Source organism: Condylura cristata, unplaced genomic scaffold (genome assembly GCF_000260355.1).
Source record: "Condylura cristata isolate star-nosed mole 26May11 unplaced genomic scaffold, ConCri1.0 scaffold00008, whole genome shotgun sequence".
In the NCBI taxonomy this organism is placed as follows: Eukaryota; Metazoa; Chordata; class Mammalia; order Eulipotyphla; family Talpidae; genus Condylura; species Condylura cristata.
This window is the reverse complement of record NW_004567109.1, coordinates 42,750,438-42,769,858: the sequence shown is the minus strand read 5'-3', so window position 1 is coordinate 42,769,858 and position 19,421 is coordinate 42,750,438. Positions and strand designations below refer to the sequence as shown.

The 19,421-nt window shown below is 35.2% G+C and overlaps 1 protein-coding gene across 1 annotated transcript in view; it reads left to right on the top strand.

Moving 5' to 3' along the window:
- The first annotated feature begins 235 nt into the window (after positions 1–235).
- The window catches only part of NEGR1 (neuronal growth regulator 1), a 738,246-nt gene continuing 719,060 nt past the window's right edge, over positions 236–19,421 (top strand). The window contains exon 1 of the mRNA XM_004679123.2: positions 236–552. Within this exon, the coding sequence (XP_004679180.1) occupies positions 377–552 (176 nt within the window). The 5' untranslated portion in view covers positions 236–376. The remainder of the gene's footprint in view (positions 553–19,421) is intronic.

Here is a 19,421-nt window from a genome sequence, read left to right as displayed (position 1 = left end):
CTAGCCGGCGCGCTCGCCTCCTCGCTAGATGGTGTGCGAGCCGCCCGAGAATTAGACACACTCTGGACGCGGCCAAAAGCAACAGAGAGGAGGTGTAGCGTGGAGCCAGGGGGTGGGAGGGGTGGGAGGGAGGGAAAGCGAAGAAGAGGAGGAGGGGAAGCCAAAAAAGAGAGAGAAACAACACCCAACAACTAGAGTGAGAGAGAGAGGGAGAAGAAAAAAAAATAGAAAGAAAGAAAAGAAACCCACCCACCCACCAAAAAAAAAAAAAAAAAATCCTGTGGCGCGCCGCCTGGTTCCCGGGAAGACTCGCCAGCACCAGGGGGTGGGGGAGCGCGAGCTGAAAGCTGCTGGAGAGTGAGCAGCCCTAGCAGGGATGGACATGATGCTGTTGGTGCAGGGTGCTTGTTGCTCGAACCAGTGGCTGGCGGCGGTGCTTCTCAGCCTGTGCTGCCTGCTACCCTCCTGCCTCCCGGCTGGACAGAGTGTGGACTTCCCCTGGGCGGCCGTGGACAACATGATGGTCAGAAAAGGGGACACGGCGGTGCTTAGGTAGGAAGAACGGCGTGCTTTTCTTACTTGTCTCAGTCTCTTTCTGTCTCTTTCCATCCTTTTGCCTTCTCTTTAAAGCGACGGTAATGCCGGGGTTGGTCATCGTGGACCGACCGCAGCTCAAGAATTCCAGGTGCTGACTCTGCCCGGAGCCCGCTCCCTTTGCGCCAAGGCAGGTAGCGAGCAGGACTCGTGATGCTAAAGCACTTTGCCCCGAAAGCCAAGTAGCCCGGGGATGAGTGAAGTGTGAGGTTTAGGAGGGGCAGGTGCCACTTTGAAACTCAATTCACAAGGTCTCTTGTTTTACTGTCAAGGGGTGCTTGTGGAGAGTCTGACAAGTTTATCGGGGTGGGTTCTATTATACTCTAGCCTAAGCACTTTTTCAAACTGCTGGCTCTCTGCTCGCGTTTATTTTCCCTCTCACTTGGACTCAATTGAGCTTAGGCTCAAATTCTCTCTCTCTCGCTTGCTTTCTTTCCTCTTAATGCTTCGTGTCTTTTTCACCCTCCTCTTTCAGTTTTTTTCATTTTCCCACTCCCTTTCTTTTCCCTCCATTGCCCCTTTTCATACCTTTTCTATTTTCCATTCTTCCCCCCTTTTCCATTTCCTCTTTTTTATTTCCACGACTTTATTTCTGATCCTCTTATTCAATCCCCTTTCCTCTACTCTTCTTTCTCCACAGCCTTTTTTCTTTCTTCTTCATTAACGGCCCTATTATGTGTCCCCTTTTTTGGACTCACGTTCCCCCGCCCGCTCCCCACATCCTTCCTCATCCCTGCCTGTCACAAACACATGCATGCTGCCTCTGACCCCATCCAGTACCATTTTCTCACCCTCACAAGCCTCTTTTATCTTAAACACACTCCCTCACACACTGTGTATTTCACATCCTCACACAGGCACTTCCATGCTCTAACAGCCACTTTCATATGCAGATTCTCTTACTGTTTAAAAGGCACACACTCCTTCACTGCTCTACACACTGTCACTCACACATGTCTACATGTGGTCATTCTCTATCTCCCCCCCCTCCCCTCCCCTCCTTTTTTCCTCCTTCCTTCACCTTCAGTTTTACTTCTTTAACTCTTCTTCTCTTCTTTAAGCTTGTGCATTAACATATTTTGTCATTCATGAGCATCTAATAACCTGATTTTTACCCTCCAAAACACTGTAGAGTGAGCTCTTGGGAACATTTTATCTTCTATGAAAATATAAATTTATGATCAGCAGTGCTTAGATCTCAACAGTCTAAACATTCTCATGCCTTCATTTCCCATCACCTTCCTTTATCACCCTGACACCCCCACCTGACATACACCTCAAGTCTCCATGAAAGATCTCCTTTTTCTCCACTGGGTGGTAGTTGGCTTATAAGTGTGGTTAGCACAAAATTGGTATACATGGCAAGTTTAAGGTGAAAGAAAGTAGGATGTTTCTAATTGAATTCATACAATATATTTTAAAATTAATTTCTTGGGATATGGGTGTGGTATATGATTTATACCTTCTGAAACATGCTACCAGTGCAAATACTGAAGAACATAGTCATAGTTTCTAGTATATAGTAACATGCTTGTATAATATATGTTGTTATCTTTGTTGTAAAAACAAAACACCATTGGCTATATACAAAAGTAACAAATAGTTTTTACAGCTTAGTGAAAGCATTTCATTGTTTATAAAAGTGATGGACTCTCACATAGAGGATATAATTAAATCTTTATTTATGTTGTTTATATTAAGTTTGTTTTGGAAGTTTGAGCAACGTTGGTAAGGGAAAAACACTGCCTTCAGAAACTGCAAACATATATCCTGGGAGCTGCAATCTGTATGTTTGTGGCAGCATATCGTTGATTTATAAAGAGCATTAACTATCTTCAATCTAAAGGGTTTGATTGACTGGTCCTTTCCTGATCTCTCTTGGCATTTATTTCTAATCCACAATCTAGTAAATGCTGTGGCTAATGAAAATAGCTGAGTCCATGCTCTGCTTCTAGGAGACCTATGTTTCAAGTCTGCTTCCAATAGTGAAGCCTTTTTAACTGGGGTTGGGGGCTGGGACAGGGGATATCTTTCCAGTATTGTTGGTTTGGTGCGGTCCTTGTTTACTTGTATGCACTGTACTTCATCCATTTTTGTGATGTAGGTTCAGGTTTATGATATCTTATTTGGGGGAACTTTTCACTTTTAAGTATTGTGGAGGGAATAGAATATCCCTTCTAAATGATGTTTCTAATCAATTACAGGTTTTTAATAAACAGATTTCTTATATGTAACAGAAATCTAATCTACATTACTTTTTACACTAAGTAATTTGCTTGTTGTAAAATAGTTTTCGAGATAATATCCCATTTTTGAACTTTTTATACCATCATTGGTCTTAAGCTGTTTTCACATATGTATTTACAAGAAATATCTGCTAAATCAAAAATATTAATGGTGTAAGTTATTTTTCTTGACTTCTCTCCTACAACTGCTATTTAGTCTGTTCATCTATAAATGCAAAAAGAATTTAAGGACTAGCCACTTCAGTATAAGTCAGTGACATATTATTCATCAAAAGTAATGCCATGAAATTGTATTTTATGCTTTTATCATGAATACTTATAGTCATATTTAAGGTTATACTATAATTTATTAGAAAACAAAACAAAACAAAACAAAATCCACCTTCAAACATACACTCCCATCAAAGTACAGAAATCTAATCCTTAAGTGACTACTTCACTGACTACATATTATTTATTAAATGTTATCCAGTATATTCTATTTTTAATGTAACACATTCCTCAAAGTGTCTCTAATAAAAAGTAAATAGTGCCACAGCAGTTATCAAATAACTTTAAGTGCTAAAGGCCTGAAAGTGCAAACATGTCAGTCAGTGACTCTGTTGCTTGTGGTTACAGTAATGAAACAGAAGTTTAAAAGGTCAAATGATACATTTCTATCTCCTAAATGCCAGAATGTCTGTTTTAGAGGAAAGAATCAAGAAAAACAAAACTTTTCGTAAATGATATAATAAAAATGAGAAATTCATTTGTGATCTACTAATATCCTCAATCTTATAAATCAACTTCTCTATTTTGCTTAGAGGACTTACAGCGAAATCACATTTAATAATTCCAAAATCCATAACATTTTAACTTTGCCTTTTGAGGTTAGTGAAGGAATACATTAAATATCAAAATGTCCCTTAATTCTAATAATGGTATTCATTGATAAATATTTGAAAGATTGACTTTAAGTTATTTGGGCCTTCTTGACAAACTATTTAATGATATATTTGTCCAATATAAAAGTATTTGGGACCTCCCTAGAATGGATTATAATTGACTACAAACACAAATTAATGTTTTCATTAACTTATAAAATATGTACTTTAGTTGCTACTACCTATAATATATATCAGTCTTTTATGCCTATTAAAAGTTGTTGATCTGTTTTTAGAGAAATTATTCTCTCCAATCTTCAAATTACTTTTTATTGTACATGCAAAAATTGAATTAGTACTTCATGGGATGGCAGACTACCAGGAGGTGCTAGAGGCACATTGTTCATGCTTCTGGACCAGTTTTCTAGACCCAGGGAATCAAGGGGAACCCCTAATTCTTCTCTGGATCAATGTATACATCTCACACAACTTTTTAAAACTACAATGTTGCAATTATTTTCTTATCTTATTAATAGTTATGTTCTCTATGTCCAAATGTTTAATATTTTGGAAAAATAGAAGGAATACCTTCATTTTATTCTCCCAGAGCATGAGAACTCGTAAAATACATGTCATTTTAAGAGGGTTTTCTAAATATGTTTCCATTTATACTTTTCTGTATGAATTGTGTACATTTTAAGCCACCTTACTGATATGAGTTCAAAATATTCTGTGCTTCTATGCTTTAATCAGAAAGGGATATTCTTCTTTTAAATGTGATATAGTAAGTTTACCTTACCAAAAGCTGAATACCATTCTGCCATTTTAATGCCATAGATTTGAGTAGAAGTTATATGAGGTCCTACTGTAATGTAATAAGGAGAAAGATTTTTGCCTAAAGCATAGGACCCAGAGCATATTTCTGCAAAAGGTATTTTCTTTAGAGCAACAAAACTTGAAAGTAGTTATGGAAAGTATTTAATGCTGTTCAGTCAGTTTGTCCAAAGCATTTACCTATTGGTTAGATTACATTAATTTGTTTGGGTTTGAGATGCATGCTATTGGACATAAGAAAGTTAAATTATGTATGAGAAAGTAGAATTACTAATAGCATTTGCAATCAATTATGCTATACTTTTGTAATATCATTGGAGAGTCTTATATTGTCTATTAAGTTCTTCCTACATATTGATGTATCATTTATATCAACTATATAAAACTTTTCAATTTAGAACAATGCAATGGTATTTAGAAACCTATATATTTATTAAAAGGGTCATTGAACTAGTATTTAGCAATTCTGAATTCTGCCATCCTAAACAAGAGGGATTAATAGATTGTCATACTGAATCATTTTGGAAAACTATACTACAGAATCTCTATTATAAGAATAAATTCTATGTTATATGTGCTAATTTGCAGAGCTGTCTTATTAGCATGATATAACACTTGGTAGACTTATATATAATTGTTTATTATATTAAAAAGCAGCATATATTTAAAAAATTTTAAAGATTTATTTATTTATGCATACGGAACTAAGGTACAGGCCAGAGGGGCAGGGGTGTAAAAAGCTTCACCAGAGACAGAGAGTGGGGACCAGAACAGGCAGATCCATAAGGTACACTGCTGAGGGGAGCAGTGGGCAGGTCAGGAGAGGTCTGCCGCGCCATGTGGGTCACCTCCGGGGCGGGGATCGAACTCATGCTGAAGTGGCTTTAGCTGCCAGTGCTGTACTTTAACCCACTGCACCACCAGGAAGGGCCCTATATTTAAAATTTTTAAGATACATTTCGGCCCAATTGTTTTAGTTCAGAAGAATTGATAAATGACTACTTATTGTAAATAGATTAACTTTGTAATTAAATAATTCCATAATAAAGTTAATTATGCAATGTATGACTTCTGAAGAAATTAAAGAAATGTTCACATCGTGTATGTGACAGTCTTGGGTCATCTTATCAGATCCAGCTTTCAGTCTTCTGCTCCTATATATACTATTGAAGACAGGTGGTAGAACTAATTCCTCTGGTTACAATTGCCAGCTGGCTATGTCAACTCTCTTCAAATTGTGGTTGGCCAATGGAAGGTAGCTTTGGAAGAAGGGAAAACACCATGAGTAAGAGGCCAGGGTGTTTCTCCCTGTCATCATTTCTGCCAATATCCAGTAGTGTCTCCATCTTTTACTCGAACCTCCTTGTTTTCTTCTACTATATCTCTCACTCTTGGGCTTCTCTTTAGTGCTTCATCCTACTGTTAGGAGTAGTGCTAACTGCTACATTGCCTCACCATTACCTGTTTAGCTTCTCAGCTCACCCATCCCTTAATAATCAGTTACCTTCTTTACCTTCCCCCTATTTGAAATAACTAGAACAGTTTAGGTTTTGTTGGTAGAACACTGATGCACAGTGAAAAGTAATAGTGACTTTAATTATATTTGATTGAATGGCTACTTTGCTCATGGAACCATACATGTCGCTTACTCACACTATTTATAAAGGTTGCTGAAGGAGAACTTCAGCCAGAACAATATTGGTGCATTTTATAAAGAAGAAAAATGAGTCCATTGGCATATTTAGATTATGATGAGAAGAATAAACCAAATGTATGAATATTTAATTAATTATACAATTGAGTAAACCATTTCAGTAGAAAAAGATGTAATAGTGCTATATGAGAGTGGAAAATAAAGAAGTTAGAAATATACATTGACAGGATTCACTAATTCTGTATCTTTTTTTTTTTTTTAAATGAACAAAAAGGAACTAGGGATAAACTCTGCTTGTGGATATGTGATCAAAATGCCTAGATAATTCCTATGGTGCTGCCTATTGCAATCAATAGGAATTAAAGTTCTTTCTTTTATGTAGCTTAATACCTGAGGAGCTCATCAAGGTTTCCAGCTTCTTATGAAGTATTTAAAGTATATGACCATAACAATCTCCAATGATTCAAATATTTAACTGTCATAGGTATTATTTTTTCAAGCCAATAGAATCTTTTAGCTAAAACAAAATCACTTTTCTAACATGCCCTATTTAAAATAGTATAAATTAAGAAATTTCAGACTTCATATAACTTATTCAGAATAGCTAAAGAAATCTTCATTAGTAGGCATTGTTTGGCTCCAATGTAAACACACCAGGTACCTATAAAGTCCTTTTTTTTTTTTTTTTTTTTTTTTGCATTGCTAGACTACTGCATTGCAGGATAGCTGTTAATTTAAAACCATTATTAATGAATAAACCACTCTCAGGGTTGCTCAAGATATTTCTCACTTGGAATCAAAGTTGGACTTTACTGCAATTTCATCCTTCTCAACATCGTATCACCTACTTGTCTTTTACTTTTTTGTAAAGGAAATTTCAAATTGGCCACATGTTCTTTTGTTATGATTTTATGTGTTCAAATTTGTCAGTAGTGACAACAACTTTCCATACCATAATTTTAGGCTTTCAGATCTAGTCTCCCAGCCAGAAATGGATCCCAGGCTATTGTGGCAGCACTGAGTGCCAGCCACTAGATTGTCACTGGTTAGTGCCACAGCAGGAACTTTGCTGCTAGCAAGCCAGAAGAGACAAATTTGTTAGAGAAAGAAAAAAATTATTGAAGAGAAAAGGAATAGAAATAAAACAGGACTTCCAGGCCAGGGAGGGGCAAGGAAATGGAAATGGAGTTATGCCTCAGGGAATATATACCTTTTTTCCCTAATTATTCTAAAACTCCACTGGTCTTTTTGTCATTGTTAGTTCTTTGAGGTCTCACTCACTGCCTAAATATCTCTGCACTCAATACTAAGTCTTTGTTTCCCAGCACTTATCTTAGCATACTTTTATCATCTTTTTTTCTGGCATGCCCTATTGCTCCTAATTCTGGGGTGTTTGATTGGTTCCCTTTGTGATATGTTGCCCTTAAGTCTGGAGACATCCTTATTCCTCTGAGGCTTTTCCTATTCTATTCTGACCCTAAGGACTCTCCGCTTGCCCTATGATTCATTACTAGAGATTAAAATCTAAGATTTTTCTGTATTGACATAGTTATTATCAAATTGGATAAAAATGTAGAATCATAAGCTATTGAAGAAATACAATAGTAGTAAGAAGGCTTTTTTTTTAAAACATTTTTAAAAATGAACTTTCTGATTTTTTGCCCTATTAATTTTGATTGGTAAACAACTGAGTTTGTGAGCTTATTTATAAGAGTGTTCATGTGTTTGAAGGACTTTCATAAAAGGTTTTGCAAATATCAAGCTAATATCTACACTTTTTAAATTTAATGAATCTATGAAAGGATAAGTGAAAATAAATAAAATTTTTACTATATTATCTCACATCTTAGTGATTATATGTGTTATATGTGTATGTTTACAGTAAAGTACTTTTTATTGAACCCATGTAACAGTAGACTCTGTGTTAAGTAATTCCTGAAAAAATCCTATTGAATTCAGACACATACATTGGAACCATTGGGTGTCTCTAATTCTCAGAATAGAATTGACTGACTAACAGTTCTTGAAAAGTTATTGGATACTAAAATATTTTAAACAAAATATACTATATTTTAGGTACTATTTTTATAAATATAAGGTTTATATGGTACTATATGTAATAAAGTTAAGTGTTGTTTGATAAGTTTTGTTCATGTATGCACACCTATGCGCATGGGCACAGCAAGATATTAGATATAGTGTTTACTGTGGGTTCCAGCAGAAGAACTTTGAAATGCAGTGATATGATAGTTGTAATACCTTGATATTGTTATAATTAAAAAAAAATCCACCCAGGAGTTTATAGGAAGACTTTTTTTTATTTTGTGTGATTATAATCAGTGAATAAAAGAACAGTTCAGGGCCCTCCCTAGTGGCACAGCAAGGTTAAAACACTGCACTAAGAAGCTTAAGCCACTTCCACATGAGTTCAATCCCAGCCTGCCCCGGAGGAGATCCACATGGCGTGGCAGACCTCTCCTGACCCGCGGGCTGCTCCCCTTAGCAATGTACTTCGTCGATCTGCCTGTTCTACTCCCCACTCTGTCCCTGGTGAATCCTCTCACCCTCCGCGTCTCTGGCCTGTACCCCAGTTCTGTATGAATGAATAAATAAATATTGAAAAAAAAGAACAGTTCAAAATAGCTAAATGTAGCCCCCTAACATTTTGTTGTTGTTGTTTTTACCTTAATTCATTGAGCCTACTTTCTTTTGTCCTAAAGCTTCAATTAAATAAAGTTAGTAAATATGTAGAGGCCGAAAGAATTGATTCTTTGCGATGGATAAATACCTCTCAATTGTGAAAAGTATCTACATACCTCAAATCAGAGCAAAACTTTTGTATCATACCAACCATCTCCCTGAAGTAGGTCGACAGGACTTTGTAAACCACAGGATATTGATACCAGCTGATAGAATTTTAATGTGGTCATATGGCTTTGATTTATAATGTTGAAGAGGTTATCTATTAGCATAGTGGTTTCTAAGCCTTATCAAGCTCTGAACCTGACAGAGGACCTTTGATGCTCTTAAGCATCCAGCTGGCATGGCAATTGGTTTTAAACACTTTCTCTAGGAAAAGAGGAATATAGCAAAGGAGGAATTTGGCAGTATTGCCAGCATTAAGTGTTGCTCTTTTGAACAGAAGCCAGTTGTCTTATACTTTTCAAATAGCTGGTAATTTGTTCAATTTAGGGAATATGTTTATAACCCTTTCCAGTCCAGACTAAATTGTTCTTAACTGAATTTAACTAAGTCCTTTGGACATACTTCCAGTGCTTATGCTCATGCTACAAGATAGAGTTTCTTTAAAGCTATAACTACTGCCATAAAGTATTAAAGGTTTTAAATGATTTAAAAGGCCATAGGGGAAAAAGTGTTCTGTTGACTTCAGAAGCCCTTTTCTCTCATGCAGCTAAATTAAATTTAGTGATATTAAAAGGATTGAAGAGATATTGTGAACATAAGAGCTGTAATCAGAAGACAAGAGGGTATTATTTGTATAGTCTCTCTAATAACACTATGTACTGTAGTATAGGGAATATTAAATAAATAAATCAAAATGATCATAAAGATTTCCTTATCTTATAGATAGGCTATTTCTTATAGGAGAACATACTTAGATAGATTTGATTTGTAAGTAACCTATTTTCAAGTTATTGTCTTTGTAATTTATCAGTTGAGTAGAAAATTATACTTTTACTAATTAATATATAGCTTGGTGCATTATTAATGCTCAGAATGAATGTTGAATCAAAGAAATGAAGGAGAGAGAGGGAGGAAAGAAGCAACAAGAGAGGGAAGAAACTATGTTATGATTTATGAGTGATTTCTAATCAAATTACCTAAAACTTTAGAGCACTGGGTGGCAAAATTAATCCCACAAATTGTACTATACAGACATTACAGTAAGAAAGAATAGGTTTCATTTCATGTTATCCATTAAATAACTGGAATAATACTAAACTTTCAGTCTTCCCATGATGAAGTAATGTTCATTGTACAAAATGAAGTTCTAAAATTATATTTTATATTTTGGTGTATTTCTTCCCTTTAAATTTATAGTGCAAAGAATATAATTTCTAAATCAAATACCTGAAGTTACCCATCCCCTGTGGGAAGAAGTCCACCCAAAAGGAATTGGCCCAAAGCAAGGCCTGAAAGCCTGCCACAAGACTAAAGCACCTTCTGGCCGGGACCCATAGAAAAGGGTCACACATGGCCAGGCAAGTCTGGGAGAAAAAGAGCAAAATCTAAATCAAGATAAAAACTGCCATAGTCAACCTCCCCCCGGGTCTCTCACCCACATCTGTTTCAGCACAGGGACAAGAAACAAGCACGGTTTCTTCACGTCTCACTCTGCTTCATGGGGCTTCCTCAGGTCTCCTTCTTGCTTCCTTCCTCTCCAGATTCTTTCTCTTCTCTGCTCAGCTCCACCCTCCTTCTGGGTGGGGCAGGGAACCTGGAACTTCCCCTATTAAGGGACCACCTTATTACAGGAGGAAAAGAGCAAAATCAAAATCAAGAAAAACACTGCCATAATCTAACTCCCCACAGGTCTCTAACCTACATCTGTTTCAACCAGTCCAGGAACAGAAACAAGCAAAGTTTCTTTACAGATCTCTCTGCTCTATGTGGCTCCCTCAGGTCACCTCCTGGCTCTCCATCCTGCTGTCTTCTTCCTCATTCTCCTCTCCAGATTTCTCTATTCTCTGCTCAGCTCCACCCTCCTTCTGGGTAGGGCAGGGAACATAGAACCTCCCCTTTTCCAGTCTATCCAGTTACAATTTTAATCATGCATTATACATTGGTTATATCTCTTGAATCTTCACAGCAAACTATAGTTTTTCTACTTTATAAGTGAAAAAACAAACATACATGAATAACTTTCTAAACTTTTAGTACAACTAGTAAATTTTAATAACAAGAATTTGACCCTAGATTGGTATGTTTCCAAAGCCATTTTTATTTTTTTTAAACCACAGTATTTTGGGGAGCTTTGTGCTTCCTTTACAGAGGGAAAAAACTGAATATCTGCTTGCCATTATATTTCAAGTCCCTACTCTCATCATTTGAATGTTAATTCGGCTATAACTCTAAACAGCTGAATCAAATTGAGTTAGTCCTTTGAAAAGAGTTAAGTGACCTAGAGTGATGAGCACCATCATTTTAGGGGAATCAAGGTTGTAGGGGAGGATTAAAAAAAAAAAAATCAGGAGCTGATAAAAGATGCTGTTTTATTCCAATTTCATTTAACTTGTTAATAATATGTTATAGTTTTATTTTTAACTGTAGTCAATGAATAATATGAAACAAATCTAAATTCGATACTTTTGATAGTTGTCAGTAGTATAAAATTTATAGTCTAATTGAGTGAAAACTTGGCTTCTAGCTAATGATATGTAATTTAAGAAACTTCTTTAATGTGTTTATACACCTATCTTTTACAGATTTTGCATGTGTACTAAAGAGGCTGGTAATTTTCACAACCTTCTTACTGTGTATCCAAAATTTCCAAAGATAAAGCCCTCTTTTGAACTCATCATTCAAGGATATTTTCAATCCTATCTAACCTCACTTTAACTCTTCTTTCTCTGAACTGAAAATCACCACACCTTTTTCTCTATGTTTATTCTATCAATTATTTATTGCAGTGCATTTTTATCTTTCCTAAGGGATATAACAACAATTATATATCATCCAGCTTAACAATTTTTTCTCAATTCTAAAGTCTTTTCCTAGTCTTTCCTTGACCTTCCTTTAATATGACTAAACTGGCTCCAGGGCTATTTACTTAGTGCTTACCATTGTCTTTTTATTCCTTAGTATTTTCTGAGACTCAACTATTCTTAATTTTGATACTGGCAGCAATCTGATAATTTGAAAAGCAGAGGTAATCTGAACATGTCATTCATTGTGTTTCTATTTGGACACATTTCTTCTTTGCCCGAGATGCTTTACCTATATACTGTCCTAAGTTTGATACTTTTTTACATGGATTTCTCCTAATTTATTGTCCATTTTTGACACATTCTAAATCCATGAAGAGTTCTATTTTCTTGCTAGCAAATTCTTCTGTGGGCGTCAAACCCTGCTTGCATTGTTATGCATTTCTACTAAAGTTCTGCACTTTTTTCCAGTGTACTTATATTATCCGTTTGCTTGGTTGAGATGGTTATACATGTAAAGAGTACTTCATAATTACTACCTCATCTTCTGTTTGACCAACAAAAGCAAGCACGATTAAACTCTTTGCAAATAATTCTTTATTGAAATAACACTTCGTTGCCTTTGCCATATAGTTTTTTGAATATTTTGACTTCCAACACTCCAACAGAATGGATGATATTTCTCTCTAATTTCAATGACTGATGAACCAGTTTTCTTGGGCTATTTTAAAATTTCTCTTCATTTTGACATGAGTAATGACCTACCTTCTTGTAGACAGTATGTAACAATTTTTTTATATCATCTAGCATCAAGTACCATACAGTTTAAATACTACTTATATGCAGAAATGACTGAAATGTAAATTCTCGTTAATTTTCTTAATTTACATTACAATCCCTATTCTCTATGCTTCTATTACAAGAATATGTGCTCTTTCAAATTCCTTCTAAACCCTTTAATATTCTCATTGTTTTATAATGTTTGACTACTATACATTTGTATTTAAGGTGAGCGCTTAAAAATAGTGGTATATGTCTTTGAATTATCAGGATCAAATGGTTCCAGAAACTGTATTTTAGAGATAAAATGATATTAAATGGGGGTAATGATAGTACCAAACCTATAAATTGCAAGAATTGAATTCAACTAATGTTTGTTACTCTATAGCACCACAACTGGTACAAAATAAAAAATAAGTAAATAATTATTATAATTTTATAAATATCATTAGTAAACCTTCAGTAGGATTTTAGAGAACTACCAGTAGCAATCAAAATCAAGATTCACTGATAATGTGCTTCTATGTCTTCCAACATTTTTTAAGGATCCTGAATTATTTGCAGAGCATAATTCCTTCCAGTTCCATCTATGTTGTTGCAAATGGCAAAACTTCATATTTATATTTTTAATAGCTGAGTAGTATTCCATTGTATATACACACCATATTGTCTTTGCCCACTCATATATAATTGGCCACTTTGGTTGGTTCCATAGCTTATCAGTTGTAAGTTGCGCAATAGTGAGCATAGACATTCATTTAACCCTTTGAGTTTATCTTTTTGTAGATATAAAGGAGAGATCTTGTTGGATCTTATGCTAGATCTATTTTTAATACTTTGAGAACTTTTTTTTTTTTCCAAAAGAGGGTCACCTAGCCTACATTTACATAAACAGTATATCAGATTTTTTTTCTGCATGGCTTCACTTGCTTCTCATACCTTTTATATGAGACATTACCATAGGTATGAGATGGTATCTCAGTGCAATTTTAATTTACATTTCCCTGTTGCATGGTGATGATGGGTATATCTTCATATGCCTATTGGCAGCTTTTACTCTTGTTTGGAAAAGTGTCTATATAGCTCTTCTGCTCTTTTTTTTTTTTTTTTGATTGGGTCATTTGTTCTCTTCATGTTGAGTTATGTTAGTTCTTCGTAGATTTTAATTGGTAGCCTCTTGTGAGGTGTATATTGTGTAAATGATCTTCCTATTCGGAAGGGTATCTCTTTGTTTCAATGATAGTTTCTTTCACTGTGCAGTAGTTTTTTTTTTTTTTAATTCAATGTAGTGCCATTTGTTTATTTTTGTTTCCCTTCCTATAGTAGTTGAATCTCAAAAAATATCTGAAGCCAATGTGACATGTTTTCTACTTTGTATTTTATGGTTTCAAATCTTACTTCCAGTCCTTTGATGTGTAAAACTTTAGCAAAATGAGTTCAGCAATAAATTAAAAAGTTTATATACCATGACTAAGTGGTATTTATTCCAGGGATGCAAGGATGGTTCACTGTCCATCATTAAATTAATATAAATCACCACATCATTGAAGTGAAAGACAAAAATGACCCTATTGAGAGACAAAGAGAAAATATTTAACAAAACCCAATATCCATCTGTGATAAAAACTCTTGAAAAGCAATCTACATCTATGGTAGAAGTAATATACCTCAGCATTAATAAAGATTATATACAGCACACTCTTGCTTGCTGATGAAAATCTGAAAGCACCTTCTCTATAATCTGGCACAAGTTAAGTATACTCTTACAACTACTCATCAAATAGTGTTGGAAGATTTAGCAAGAACAGTTAGATAGTAGAAAGAATAGAATCAAAACTGGAAAAGAGTAAATAAAATCATAACTATTTGAGGATGACCTGAAATAATATATGTGGAAAATGCTAGAGACCCCACTAGAAAACTACTAGAAACAATAAATCAGTACAGAAAAGGGTAGATTATAAAACCAGTATGCAAGTGTCTAGTGTGTACATATATTCAACCAAAGTTGAAGGCTATTTTACCCTACAAAAACACCCTTTGGGGTAAAGCACATACATTTCAATTCCAGGGCAAGTAGAGAGTATTTCAGGAAGTTGACCTAACTTCTCAAAGCATGTTTTTTTTTTAATCTATAAAATGTGAACTAATCTATACTTCATAGAGGTGATATGAGAATCAGAAGAAATTTATACAAAAGTGAGATTATTTTTAGTACAGTATAGGATGCAGTACAGTGATTTATAGTTTTTTATTGTCTTTTTATGTTATAGATAGTGACTATATTTATGAAATCATTAAAAAAAAGTATACAAACTCCAAAACAGTATGATAAAGTATGATAACAACTGGAAGGATTACCCTAAGAACCGAGGAATAAGAATAAAAGAGGAAGGTGATAATAAAAAATAAACCTCACTTGTATTGCCATTTTTCCTGAAAGACTACATACAAGAATAGTTTTATTTGTACCTCATAATTTTCAAAGAACATTAATTAGTCGTACCCATGTTAATGTTCTTGTAAAGGTCCATTAAATACACATGAATTACTCTTTAGAAGGATATAATGAGATGTAGTCTTTCTGTGTTTAAGCTCCCTTTTTGTAATAAATTTGTTATGTTGGAGAATGAAATCACACTGTTGTAGAATATAGTGAAAATCTGTCCTGCCATTACAGATGAGATACAATTCTCCTTTAATTTTGCAGGCAGTCTTCAAGAATACTGGAATCCACTGCCATAATTTAGGTGATATTTTGATGAGTCATATAATAGCTTGTTTCATGATTTGACTGATACGATAAATTTTAAATTCATAGGATAAATTGGATATGAGAAACAAATAATAATATATTTTAATATATTAAATGTTAAGAGAAGAGAAAGTAGTAATATGAAAAGGGCCCTTGGTGATGCCTAGACTCATATCAACTTTATTTCTATGCATTTACCATCTTTTCAAGAAGCAGGCTATTTCCCTTTTGTATCCTTAGCAGCTAATATCTCTTTATAAATTTACTATATTGAATTGAATTGAATAGCTATCTATGGCTTTTTGTTTTTAATGTAATTTTCTAATGCTGATCTCAAATGTTAAATAAATGCTGAATAAATGCTGAGTATATATTTCATGCAAGTTTGGGTTTGATTAGAACTAGTCATGAAAACATTTGTTCTTATCATAGTTCAGTTCACATGATATAAAGACAGAACAAAACAATATCAAAATGTATGCCAATAAAAACTTGGAAGTCAGCTGAAAAAATATATTTTATATTGTGAAATATTTCTTTGGTATTCTTGTTTATATATTTTTGGATTTTAAAAAATTTTTATATATATTTTATATCATTTTTCATTTTCATAAAATGTATGCTTTATCAGCTCATGTATGGTCCCAAGGAAGGTACCATCACCAGTTCACCTGTGTACCATCACTGTAGTCCTTTGTGCTCATCCACCATCCCATTTTGATTCAGTTTCCACCTCCCCCCCATACTGTGAAAACCACTTCTTAAAGAACTTGTATAATTCGTTCTTCCTTAAGACCCTTAGAAAGGCTAAATGAGATATGTGGGGAGAATTTTTTTTTTAAATTTATTTATTTATTCATACAGAACTGGGGTACAGACCAGAGATGTTGAGGGTGAGAGAATTCACCAGGAACAGAGTGGGGAGCAGAACAGGCAGATCGAGGAAGTACACTACTGAGGGGAGCAGCGGGCTGGTCAGGAGAGGTCTGCCACGCTATGTGGTCTCCTCCGGGGCAGGCAGGGATCCAACTCATGCGGAAGTGGCTTAAGCTTCTTAGTGCAGTGCTTTAACCCGCTGTGCCACCAGGGAGGGCCAATGTGGGGAGAATTTTAAAAAATAAAATGACCAAGGTCATTTTGCTATTAATAAGCAATTTAAAGTGAGCTATCTTGGTTCCTAAGATTGATGCATTGTTCTCATGATATGAAAACAGTGATAGGTGTATTTTAATGTGCACATGGCAATTAGTGCTCTTAGAATTTATTAGATATTTTCCAATTATGATCTATTTTCTCCGTATTCATCCTTTTTAATGTTTTAAATAAAGTTTCAGAATAACTTAAAACTGCATTATATAAATTTGCATCTCATTTATTACAAATTTGTATTACATATATAATAAATTTGCCTTAATATACCACAGGTTTTTGGGTAATAGATAATTTTATTTCATAAATCCCTGCAGCTTATTTATAAATAAGTAATCTCTTCATCTCTATGTCCTACTTTCCACTGTGGTTTTCACTTTAAGCCAGTGGAAATTAAACATTTGTGAACATATTTGATCTTGGTAATATTATTTTTTTAAGATTTATTTGTTTATGCATTTAAGAACTGTGATATAGGCCAGAGGTGCAGGGGGATAAGAGGATTCACCAGAGACAGAGTGAGGAGCGCAACAGGCAGATTGAGTGCTGAGGGAAAAGGCAGACTAGACAGGAGAGGTCTGCTGCCCCATGTGGTCACTCCTTGGCCAGGGATTACAAAGGTGCTAAGGTGATCTGGATAGCTTCTTAGTGCTGTGCTTTAACCTATTGTACCACCAGGGAGAGCCAGCTCTTGTTGTTCTTAATGAAGCTAAAGGCCTTTAAGACACCAAGTGAATGTTCAAAGCATGGCCATTATGTACTCTAAAAGACCTTTACTGAGCTTTTTAATCTTGGCACTGTTGATGTTGTTAGCCTGATTCAATCTTCATTGGGGGAGCTGCCCTGTATATTAAGGATGTTTAGCAGTATCCTAACCGCTATCTACTTGACATCAGTATCACCTGGTCCTCTGAGTTAAGGCAAATAGAAACCTTTCTGTATATTGTCAGATGTTTCCTGGTAGGCAAAATACCCAGATTAAGAAACTTTGAGTCATAGTTCGAATAAAAATTAGGTTTGAATAAAAAACTCTTCCTGACTAAAACTTTGGGAAGAGTTAGGAATACTAAGAAGTGTTTTGTGTTATTGCTATCCTTAACTACAAATCCTTCAAGTCACTTCCCTTAAAAAAGAGAGAAAGTAAAGAGAGAATGTAGCTTCCTGCAAAAGAAATTCAATATTTTTTTTTTCTGGGGAAATGATATTACTACGTAACATTTGGATTTTTATTCCTTATAAATTTTAGATGTCTGATTCCAAGAGAATGATCAGGCAACTGTTATAGTTAATATATGTGGACATGGGAAATAAAATAAGGAACAAAAATGTGTACCATTGCCTCCCCTCAACTAGTACGAAAGTGGAAATTGAGTAGAGTAAAAAAGAAACTTTGGCAGATGCTTTGTAGGGATAGATAAATAGTTTTCTTCTTTTCACAGTTAAATTTATTCTAATTGAAAAATTTCTAACTAAAAAATGTATGATGAAATAAATAAATCTCAAAATATATTGAGGAGGGACAGATGAGATATAAGGGCATAAGTTAATAAGTTGTTGTATTTGTATACTTACATCAATATTTCTACTGAAATAATATGGTGAAAATGTTGTTTTTTGGAGTTGTTGGGTTCTAAGAGTGGGGTTCTTGGGTTAAATCTGGGAAAGATTTCACTGAACTTCCCTTTAACCAGCACTTAAGAGTTCCTAGGTGAGTTTCTCCAGGACACAGAGACCAGTTTTATCCAAAAGGGCAGGTTTATTATATAAGGGAGAGAAGAATAAAGGACAATTGCATAGACACAAATGGGCAGGAAGGGCTTCCCCAAAAATGACAGGTTTGCTGAGAGAGAGGCCCGCATGGTATAGGCAGGCAGCCTTGAGGATAGCTGCCTCTGTTGAGGAAGGTAAGAACAGAAGCCCCAGCATGGTACAGGTCAGACTGACAGGAAGGCTGATACCCTACAAAGGGAATGAGTTTGCCTATATATAGGCAAAGGTGGGCAGAAAGACTGCTACCCTGTACCAGTTTAGTTTGCACTGACATAACCTTTTTTCTTTGGGAGGGGCTCACTCCTTCATGGAGTGCCTTGTTGTGAGTAAACTATGCAGAATTTGAAAGGGGCCCTCAGCCTCTGGTCTGTGCTCCTGACAACCCCTACAGCAATCTGATACCTGCTTAGGTCTTGTGCTTTGTGATATAGGCACTGCCTGAAGAACTTAGTTCTTGTAGTTGGGCAGTGTGTTAATTCCTTCTACCCCCACCTCTAGCTCTTGGCATTATGTGAGCCAGGTTTTTGGTCCTGTGGTGCCTCCTTTCTAGTTTTCCTATTCATATCCTTCATCAGTAAAATTATCCTTTATTAAGTGCTTTTAGTTTGCTAACACATGTGTGAATCAACTTATATATAGAAGTGTTTTCTCATTCAATACTTATTCAACATTGTAAGGTAAGAAATGATATTATGTGTTCTTACATGTTTGGTTAAGGAAAATACAGATGCAGAAATTAAACTTATATTAATATAGGTTCAATTGACTTCGTCTATAACATTCAGTTAACTACTCCATTACATGGACTTTATATGCACATTCTATTTTTGTTTTATTTATCCTCTAGTATAGATTCAAATGTTGTAGTTAAATGCTATAAATTCTCTAATTTAGTAAACAAAATAATATAAAAACTGTAGATAAAACTAAAAATGTGCATTTGCCGCGCCAGCACGACAACAGAGATGGTCTGAGCGAAGGACGTCAGGATTAAAAAACACACTTCTTGGTCAGCAAGCAAAGGCACACTTTATTTTTCTCTCCTTCCCTATTTATCCCCTTCAGCCTGGAGCCTGGGGCTGGGGGTAGGCGGAAGCTCTCAGCAAGTGC